Source organism: Salvelinus fontinalis, chromosome 7 (genome assembly GCF_029448725.1).
Source record: "Salvelinus fontinalis isolate EN_2023a chromosome 7, ASM2944872v1, whole genome shotgun sequence".
Taxonomy (NCBI): domain Eukaryota; kingdom Metazoa; phylum Chordata; class Actinopteri; order Salmoniformes; family Salmonidae; genus Salvelinus; species Salvelinus fontinalis.
In genome coordinates, this window is record NC_074671.1 from 9,679,745 (window position 1) to 9,690,437 (window position 10,693).

At 42.6% G+C, this 10,693-nt stretch overlaps 1 protein-coding gene across 2 annotated transcripts in view; it reads right to left on the minus strand.

The window, feature by feature from the left end:
* The window catches only part of LOC129858964 (U2 snRNP-associated SURP motif-containing protein-like), a 35,619-nt gene extending 29,228 nt beyond the window's left edge, over positions 1-6,391 (minus strand). The window contains exons 1-6 of one of the 2 annotated variants that reach the window (XM_055928230.1): positions 6,310-6,391; positions 5,424-5,522; positions 4,983-5,094; positions 3,096-3,226; positions 2,879-2,949; positions 812-903 (exon numbers count right to left, since the gene is read on the minus strand). In XM_055928230.1, the coding sequence (XP_055784205.1) occupies positions 812-903; positions 2,879-2,949; positions 3,096-3,226; positions 4,983-5,094; positions 5,424-5,522; positions 6,310-6,354 (550 nt within the window). In that variant the 5' untranslated portion in view covers positions 6,355-6,391. Of the gene's footprint in view, positions 1-811; positions 904-2,878; positions 2,950-3,095; positions 3,227-4,982; positions 5,095-5,423; positions 5,523-6,309 lie in introns of those variants that run through there. The other variant, XM_055928228.1, reaches the window with a different exon arrangement.
* Positions 6,392-10,693: the final 4,302 nt, after the last annotated feature.

Below are 10,693 nucleotides of genomic sequence, written 5' to 3' on the forward strand. Positions count from 1 at the left end.
AGTCAGTATGAGGAGGGGGGGAAGTCAGTATGAGGAGGGGGGGGGGGGGAGTCAGTTTGAGGAGGGGGGGGAAGTCAGTATGAGGAGGAGGGGGGCAGTCAGTATGAGGAGGAGGCGGGCAGTCAGTATGAGGAGGAGGGGGGCAGTCAGTATGAGGGGTTCGAGACAGTCAGTATGATGAGAGGGGCACTCAGTATGAGGAGGGAGAGGGTGGGTGAAAGATGGTACGGGGGGGTTCGAGACAGTCAGTACGGGGGGGTTCGAGACAGTCAGTACGGGGGGGTTCGAGACAGTCAGTACGGGGGGTTCAAGACAGACAGTACGGGGGGTTCAAGACAGTCAGTACGGGGGGTTCAAGACAGTCAGTACGGGGGGTTCAAGACAGTCAGTACGGGGGGTTCAAGACAGTCAGTACGGGGGGGTTCAAGACAGTCAGTACAGGGGGGTTCAAGACAGTCAGCACGGGGGGTTCAAGACAGTCAGTACGGGGGGTTCAAGACAGTCAGTACGGGGGGTTCAAGACAGTCAGTACGGGGGGGTTCAAGACAGTCAGTACGGGGGGGTTCAAGACAGTCAGTACGGGGGGTTCAAGACAGTCAGTATGGGGGGCAGTCAGTGAGGGGGAGGTTCTAGGTAGTCAGCCAAAGGGTCTGAGAGGCGGGGGCCAGTCAGCCAAAGGGTCTTTATGTATTTTAGATAGTCTAGCGGTTTCCTAGCCTGAATATGCGCTGTTTGACCATTGAAACAGAGCAAATGAGTTTGGACTCCAGCCTAACCTTACCCTGTCAGTATTCAAACAGCAGACACTTACTTGAGGAGCGTTTTCCCTCCATCCCAGAGAGAGGTTCGAATCGACTGACTCTGCCTTTTATCTTGTGTCTTTCATCCCTCTCCTCCTGTATTCTGGGAGATAGACGGAGAATATGATGTTATGCAATCCAATGCAATAAACAAGTACAGTCGTGGCCAAAAGTTTTGAGAATGACACAAATATAAATTTCCAAAGTTTGCTGCTTCAGTGTCTTTAGATATTTTTGTCAGGTGTTACTATGGAATACTGAAGTATAATTACAAGCATTTCATAAGTGTCCAAGGCTTTTATTGACAATTACATAAAATTGATGCAAAGAGTCAATATGTGCAGTGCTGACCCTTCTTTTTCAAGACCTCTGCCCTGGCATGCTGTCAAATAACTTCTGGGCCACAATTTGTAGGTTTTTGTTTGTCCACCCGCCTCTTGAGGATTGACCACAAATTCTCAATGGGATTAAGGTCTGGGGAGTTACCTGGCCATGGACCCAAAATATTGATGTTTTGTTCCCTGAGCCACTTAGTTATCACTTTTGCCTTATGGCAAGGTGCTCCATCACGCTGGAAAAGGCATTGTTCGTCACCAAACTGTTCCTGGATGGTTGGGAGAAGTTGCTCTCGGAGGATGTGTTGGTACCATTCTTTATTCATGGCTGTGTTCTTAGGCAAAATTGTGAGTGAGCCCACTCCCTTGGCTGAGAAGCAACCCCCCAGATGAATGGTCTCATAATGCTTTACTGTTGGCATGACACAGGACTGATGGTAGCGCTCACCTTGTCTTCTCCAGACAAGCTTTTTTCCGGATGCCCCAAACAATCGGAAAGGGGATTTATCAGAGAAAATGACTTTACCCCAGTCCTCAGCAGTCCAATCCCTGTACCTTTTTCATAATATCAGTCTGTCCCTGATGTTTTTCCTGGAGAGAAGTGGCTTCTTTGCTGCCCTTCTTGACACCAGGCCATCCTCCAAAAGTCTACGCCTCACTGTGCGTGCATATGCACTCACACCTGCCTGCTGCCATTCCTGAGCAAGCTCTGTACTGGTGGTGCCCCGATCCCGCAGCTGAATCAACTTTAGGAGACGGTCCTGGCGCTTGCTGGACTTTCTTGTGCGCCCTGAAGCCTTCCTCACAATTGAATCGTTCTCTTAGAAGTTCTTGATGATCCGATAAATGGTTGATTTAGGTGTAATCTTACTGGCAGCAATATCCTTGCCTGTGAAGCCCTTTTTGTGCAAAGCAATGATGACGGCATGTGTTTCCTTGCAGGTACCCATGATTAACAGAGGAAGAAGAATGATTCCAAGCACCACCCTCCCTTTGAAGCTTCCAGTCTGTTATTCGAACTCAATCAGCATGACAGAGTGATCTCCAGCCTTGTCCTCGTCAACACTCACACCTGTGTTAACTAGAGAATCACTGATATGATGTCAGCTGGTCCTTTTGTGGCAGGGCTGAAATCCAGTGGAGATATTTTTGGGGGATTCAGTTCATTTGCATGGCAAAGAGGGACTTTGCAATTCATTGCAATTCATCTGAACACTCACTCTTCATAACATTCTGGAGTATATGCACATTGCCATCATACAAACTGAGGCAGCAGACTTTGTGAAAATGTATATTTGTGTCATTCTCAAAACTTGGCCACGACTGTACATTGTGACGACCCTCCCACTCTGTCTGCTGAATTCTTTCTCTTTGCTCGTTTTCCTTAATAGGATGTCGGTGGGCGGAACCAGGAGGGTCGTCAGCAACATGGAGAAATACACCTCTTCCCCATTCATTGAGGAGACTCTCCATGCAGACACACTGATAGATTTTTTTTGTGGAATTTTTGTGGCTGTTTTGTTTGTTTGCGTTGGCACCTTTCAACACCTCTCCTCATCACATTTATGCACGTAACCACTCACTTACACTACTGATTACTGACACCATTGTTAATTGTATTTAGTTTACTTTAGTTAATAAATATATTTTGTTATTCCTTATCTCCATGTTGTCTCCCTTTTTGTTAGTAACTTCGAGCCGGTTCGTGACAACACGGCGCAAAAAGGATGTGAAATTGCTTACTGTTTCAGTTCTTCCTTAAAGAGCTCTAGGTTGCTTTTCTTCTTTCCCTTTTCAGTTGTTTTCTTCAGTGTCTGAAAAGTTATAAAAAAAAAAAAAAAAAAAAAAAAAATCTTGATTTTTGACGAAGCCAGTAAAATAACTACCTATTTGGTCGAACAAATCAAATAAGTCATCAAATCAAAAAAGTCAAATAAATGCTTGTTGCAATAATACATACGTGTTTTTTATCTGTTAAAAACTGTGGAGGGGTTTCCAAAGGCAGGAAGCTGCCTTTCGGTGGTGCCGCAGTTTCGAAGCGAGACTTGGGTTTATACAGCTTGCCCTTCTTGTCATCGGAAGCAGCCTCCTCTGTAGGAAAAAGCATACAGTACGTCAGCACGAGATAGTCTATTTTTTTACTAGAATGTACAACACAATAGTTCACAACTGTATTTATCCAATACACATAGATAATGGAAAATGGTCATTTGACTTCCTAACATACAGTTGAAGTCGGAAGTTTACATACACTTAGGTGTGAGTCATTAAAACTTGTTTTTCAACCACTCCACACATTTCTTGTTAACAAACTATAGCTTTGACAAGTCGGTTAGGACATCTACTTTGTGCATGACACAAGTCATTTATCCAACAATTCTTTATAGACAGATTATTTCACTTATAATTCACTGTATCACAATTCCAGTGGATCAGAAGTTTACATACACTAAGTTGACTGTGCCTTTTAACAGCTTGGAAAATTCCAGAAAATTATTTCATGGCATTAGAAGCTTCTGATAGGCTAATTGACATAATTTGAGTCAATTGGAGGTGTACCTGTGGATGTATTTCAAGGCCTACCTTCAAACTCAGTGCCTCTTTGCTTGACATCATGGGAAAATAAAAAGAAATCAGCCAAGACCTCAGAAAAAAAAATGTAGACCTCCACAAGTCTGGTTCATCCTTGGGAGCAATTTCCAAACCCCTGAAGGGACCACGTTCATCTGTACAAACAATAGTACGCAAGTATAAACACCATGGGACCACGCAGCCGTCATACCGCTCAGGAAGGAGACGCGTTCTGTCTCCTAGAGATGAACGTACTTTGGATGCGAAAAGTGCAAATCAATCCCTAAACAGCAGCAAAGGATCCTGTGAAGATGCTGGAGGAAACAGGTAATAAACTTATCTATATCCACAGTAAAACAAGTCATATATCAACATAACCTGAAAGGCCGCTCAGCAAGGAAGAAGCCACTGCTCCAAAACCGGCATAAAAAAGCCAGACTACGGTTTGCAACTGCACATGGGGACAAAGATCGTACTTTTTGGAGAAATGTCCTCTGGTCTGTTGAAACAAAAATAGAACTGTTTGGCCATAATGACCATCGTTATGTTTGGAGGAAAAAGGGGGATGCTTGCAAGCTGAAGAACACCATCCCAACCGTGAAGCACGGGGGTGGCAGCATCATGTTGTTGGGGTGCTTTGCTGCAGGAGGGACTGGTGCACTTCACAAATTAAATGGCATCATGAGGTAGGACAATATATCCACATAATTTAAGCAACATCTCAAGACATCAGTGAGGAAGTTGAAGCTTGCTCGCAAATGGGTCTTCCAAATGGACAATGACCCCAAGCATACTTCCAAAGTTGTGGCAAAATGGCTTACGGACAATAAAGTCAAGGTATTGGAGTGGCCATCACAAAGCCCTGACCTCAATCCTATAGAAAATGTGTGGGTAGAACTGAAAAAGCGTGTGCGAGCAAGGAGGCCTACAAACCTGACTCAGTTACACCAGTTCTGTCAGGAGAAATGGGCCAAAATTCACCCAAAATAGTGGGAAGCTTGTGGAAGACTACCCAAAACGTTTGACCCAAGTTAAACAGCTGAAATAAATAAATCTCTACTATTCCTCTGACATTTCCCATTCGTAAAATAAAGTGTTGATCCTAACTGACCGTGAATTCTTACTGGGATTAAATGTCAGGAATTGTGAAAATCTGAGTTTAAATGTATTTGGCTAAGGTGTATGTAAACTTCCGACTTCATCTGTATCTACACATTTAATATTTAGCTAAAAATATCCCGGATAGTTTTGTGCGGTTTGAGTTGGTTCTTCTTACCTTTAGTTGCATTAGCAATGCCTCCCCGGACAAAGGCCTTGACCTTGCCCTCTCCTCCCTCGAACGCTGCCAGGAACTCTTCATAGATCTCTGCAGCTGCACGCTCATCCTCCTGCCAAGGACCAGACCATCAACATCTCTCACAGGCCATCTCACAATACCAGAGCACTTGTCCAATAATAAATACTTATTATACTTTCTGCTGCAAAAACGTTTCCTACCGTTTGCTCTAATATACACGCCACTGATTCAACAAACCAATTTAAACACAAACAGCTAATGCTACATGAATCCACTTTGGAATGATCAAGTTTATAGAAAATGCAAGGTGCATTAGGATGCTGCCCAAAACAAACACGTGGGCATATCCAGATTTCAATTTGATCCCTTGTGTGGGCCACAACTTGTAACATGAAATACATATTTGACACTTCTATTTACCTTCTTTTTGATTTCCTCTTGTTCCTTCTTGCTTAGGGTCCTCTTGGGCACGACCGTTTTGCCAATGCTGAAGGACTTCAACTTGCTCTCTAGTAGCGCCTACAAATGTAAATAAAAGACAACTTCGATAGCTAAAGAGTTGAATACACTCACAAGTCTCATTACAACAACAGTTAAGAGATCACTCATTTGTGCGTTTTCCTTGAGGTTGCTTGATATTCTTCCATGCATTAGTTAGCACGCTGACCTGACAGACAAAGTTGTGAAACAGCCAGCTTACAGTATGCTAACTGGTGAAATGACAGGTTGTTGCTAGCTAGCTGCTACCTAACAGCCAACTGACTATTTACTAATACTGTGGATAGTATTGTGTTGTTGAATTGGAATGATCGAAATGTTGAGTTTGTCAGAAGCTTCGCTAACTACCGTAGTTATCACAGCCTGTCAGGAGGCCTACGGCGGGTACAATGATTTTTGTCCACCAGCTACAGCTTCACAACGGCAAAGGACTAGTGGAGGCTATTGTTAGCTAGCCCGTATTTATTTATTTACCGCGCTGGTGCAACAACCAAAACCAAGCACCAACTCACAGCAACTAGCTGAATGGAGCCAAATGCTATAATAGTAATCAGCTAACTAGGTAAACACATGGCGAAATCAGTCCAATGTTTGAAAACAGGAAAAATACCGGTGTATCAGGCCCTTACAGTAGCTAGCTAGCTAGCGTTAATTAGCTAAGTGGTCTTTTCGTACACAAACGCTCCTTATAATTAGGAACAGGTATGGCAACAGCTGCACAACGTTTATAACCGCACAAACTACAATAAACAGTTCGTATAGAGTTGAATTGCCAATGCATCAAGTAAATGTCGATTAATAAATTCACCTTTGCGCTAGATTTCTGCGAACCACCTGGCGTTCGTTCCGCCATCTTGGTTGTGCTAACTTTAATCAATTACCGATTTTGGGATACGTTTTTTTACCTAGTCCAAAATAGTCGAATAAAGAAAAATCGATGACTGTTTGCATAGCTTAGTAGTGGTTTGAATGGCCTACTACCTAAATGGTGGCCTTGCAATAATAGGCTTCTGGATAAAAAACAACTAGAACTATTAATTAATCAGCCAACTGTAAATCACAGGCGTGATATCTTTTTTTTGTGGGGTTGGTGCCAACTCCATATTTAAATTCAGTGGTGTAAAGTACTTAAGTATATTTTAGAAATTACAATTACATTTTAATACTTAAGTATAATTAAAACCCAACACTTTTAGACTTTTACTCAAGTAGTATTTTACTGGGTGACTTTCACTTTTACTTTAGTAATTTTCTATTAGGGTATCTTTACTTTTACTCAAGTACGACAATTGGGTATTTTATTCACCACTGTTTAAATTGCATTACCCAACTTGTTCTATTGATTACCTGATGACACACAATATCACACATTCAGACAACCTGAAAACATGTATTTGAGAAGCGTTGCTTCATTTGCGCCACCAGATGGAGCCATTTATACCCAAACCTCTCTGTGTGTGCGTTTGTGTGTGTGCGTGCGTGCGTGTGCGTGCGTGTGCACGTGTACATGTTAAAAGATCTAAAAATTTGACCAACTTTTATCTAGGGGTTTAGTGTTGTGAGAATTAGAGTTAGAATTAGAATTGCATTAAAGATTAGGATTAGGAGCTAGGCTTAGTTTTAGGGTTAGGTTTAGGGTTAGGAGCTAGGGATAGGTTTAGGGTTAGGAGCTAGGGTTAGTTTTAGTGTTAGGAGCTAGGGTTAGTTTTAGGGTTCGGAGCTAGGGTTAGTTTAGGGTTAGGTTTAGGGTTAGGAGCTAGGGTTAGGTTTAGGGTTAGGAGCTAGGGTTAGTTTAGGGTTAGGTTTAGGTTTAGGGTTAGGAGCTAGGGTTAGGTTTAGGGATAGGGTTAAAGTTAAGGTTAAAAAAAACAATACCAGATCAGAGGCAGTAGGGATGACCAGGGATGTTCACTTGATAAGTGTGTGAATTGGACCATTTTCCTGTCAAAAATGTTTATTTTATTTATTTTTATTTAACCTTTATTTAACTAGGCAAGTCAGTTAAGAACAAATTCTTATTTACTATAACGGCCTACCAAAAGGCAAAAGGCCTCCTGCGGGGACGGGGGCCTGGGATAAAAATAAATAAAAATACAATAAAATATAGGACAAAAGACACATCACAACAAGAGAGACAACACAACACTACTAAAGAGAGATCTTATACAACAACATAGCAAGGCAGCAACACCTGACAGCACAAATCATGGTACAAACATTATTGGGTACAGACAACAGCACAAAGGGCAAGAAGGTAGTGACAACAATACATCACACAAAGCAGCCATAACTGTCAGCAAGAGTGTCCATGATTTCCCAGGTACTGGGAAATACACCACAAATGTAACGAGTGCTTTTGTGTGTCAAGGAAAATGTATGGAGTAAAAAGTACAATATTTTCTTTAGGAATGTAGTGAAGTAAAAGTAAAAGTTGGCAAAAATATAAATAGTAAAGTAAAGTACAGATACCCCCAAAAACTACTTAAGTAGTTGTCACGTTCCTGACCTGTTTTCTGTTAGTTTTGTATGTGTTAGTTGGTCAGGACGTGAGTTTGGGTGGGCAGTCTATGTTTTCTGTTTCTATGTTTGTTTAAGGGTTGCCTGGTATGGCTCTCAATTAGAGGCAGGTGTTTGGCGTTTCCTCTAATTGAGAGTCATATTAAGGTAGGTTGTTTCACAGTGTTTGTTGTGGGTGGTTGTCTCCTGTGTCTGTCGTTGCGCCACACGGGACTGTTGTCGGTTTGTTTGGTTTTTTCGGTTTATGTAGTCTGTTCCTGTTTTATGCGTTCTTCGTTATATGTAAGTTCTTATGTTCAGGTGCGTCTACGTCGTTTGTTGTTTTGTAGTTAATCAAGTATAGTTCGTTTTTTGTCTTCCTTGTTTTGTCGTGTCTAAATAAATATCATGTCTAAGTATCACTCTGCGTCTTGGTTCAATCCATGCTCCTCCTCTTCGGAGGAAGAGGAGAACTGTTACAGTAGTACTTTAAAGTATTTGAGCTTAAGTACTTTACACCACTGGTATACAGTCTATGTATGAGGAGTACCTGGGATATGGATTCGGCTATTTCAGCCACAACCGTTGCTGACAGGTATATAAATCGAGCAGACAGCCATGCAATCTCCATAGACAAACATTGGCAGTAGAAAGGCCTTAGTGAAGAGCTCAGTGACTTTCATAGGATGCCACCTTTCCAACACGTCAGTTCATCAGCTTTCTGCCCTGCTAGAGCCGCCCCGGACAACTGTAAATGATGTTATGTGAAGTGGAAACATATCGGAGCAACAACGGATCAGCTGTGAAGTGGTAGGCCACACAAGCTCATAGAACGGGACCGCCGAGTGCTGTAAAACGTAACGTGTAAAGATGATCTGTCCTCGGTTGTAACACCCACTACCGAGTTCCAAACTGCCTCTGGAATTAACTGTGTTTGTTGGGAGCTTCATGAAATGGATTTCCATGGCCGAGCAGCCGCATACAAGCCTAAGATCACCATGTGCAATGATAAGCGCCTGCTGGTGTGGCGTAACCCTCGCCGCCATTGGACTCTGGAGCAGTGGAAACACATTCTCTGGAGTGATGAATCACGCTTCACATTCTGGCAGTCCAGCAGACAATTGTAGGTTTGGTGGATGCCAGGAGAACGCTACCTGTCCCAATGCATAGTGCCAACTATACAATTTGGTGGAGGAGGAATAATGATCTGGGGCTATTTTTCATGGTTCGGGCTAGGCCCCTTATTTCCAGTGAAGGGAAATCTTAACGCGGCATACAATAACATTCTAGACGATTCTGTGCTTCCAACTTTGTGGCAACAGTTTGGGTAAGGCCCTTTCCTGTTTCAGCATGACAATGCCCCCGAGGTCCATACAGAAATGGTTTGCCAAGATTGGTGTGGAACAACTTTACTGGCCTACACAGAGTCCTGATCTCAAACCCATCAAACACCTTTGGGATGAATTTGAACACCGACTGCGAGCCTGGCCTAATCGCCCAACATCAGTGCCCGACCACACTAGGGCTCTTGTGGCTGAATGGAAGCAAGTCCCTGCAGCAATGTTCCAACATCTAGTGGAAATCCTTTCCAGAAGAGAGGAGGCTGTAATAGTAGCCAACGACTCCATATTAATGCCCATGAATTTGGAATGAGATGTTTGACGAGCAGCTGTCCACATACTTTTGCTCATGTAGTGTAGTTGGGGTGATTGATTGAGGTAATATGTACATGTAGGTAAGGCTGAAAGCAGAAAGTCCATTTGATTAATTACTATTCAGCAGTCTTATTTATGGCTTTGGGATAGAAGCTGTTCAGGAGCATTTTGGTCCCAGAATTGATGCTCCGGTACCGCTTGCCTTGCGGTAGCAGAGAGAACAGACTAAGACTTCGGTGGATTCTGGCAATTTTTAGGGCCTTCAATTTTGAGATACTTTTTTAGGACCTTCCTCTGGTATAGAGGATACATATGGTGTACTGTACATATGGTGCATAAGGGCACATTTTGGAATATGTACTGTAAATACTGTAACATACAGGGCATTCGGAAAGTATTCAGACCCCTTAACTTTTCCCACATTTGATTCCATTACAGACTTATTCTAAAATTGTTTTTCTTTTTTAAACAATCTTCATCAATCTACACACAACACCACATAATCACAATTCAAAAACAGTTTTTTTTTTTTTTTTTTTGCAATTGTATTAAAAATAAAAAAACAGAAATACCTTATTTACATAAGTATTCAGACCCTTTGCTATGAGATTCGAAATGGAGCTCAGGTACATTCTGTTTCCATTGATCATCCTTGAGATGTTTCTTCAACTTGATTTGTGTCCACCTGTTGAAAATTCTATTGACTGGAAATTATTTGGAAAGGTACACACCTGTCTATATAAATTCCCACAGTTGACAGTGCATGTCAGAGCAAAAGCCAAGCCATGAGGTCAAAGTAATTGTCCGTAGAGCTCCCGAGACAGGATTGTGTTGAGGCACAGATCTGGGGAAGGGCACCAAAAAATGTCTGCAGCATTGAAGGTCCCCAAAAACACAGTGGCCTCCGTCATTCTTAAATGGAAGAAGTTTGGAACCACCAAGACTCTTCCTAGAGCTGGCCGCCCAGCCAAACTGAGCAATCGGGTGAGAAGGGCCTTGGTCAGGGAGGTGACTAAAAACCCAATGGTCACTCTGACAGAG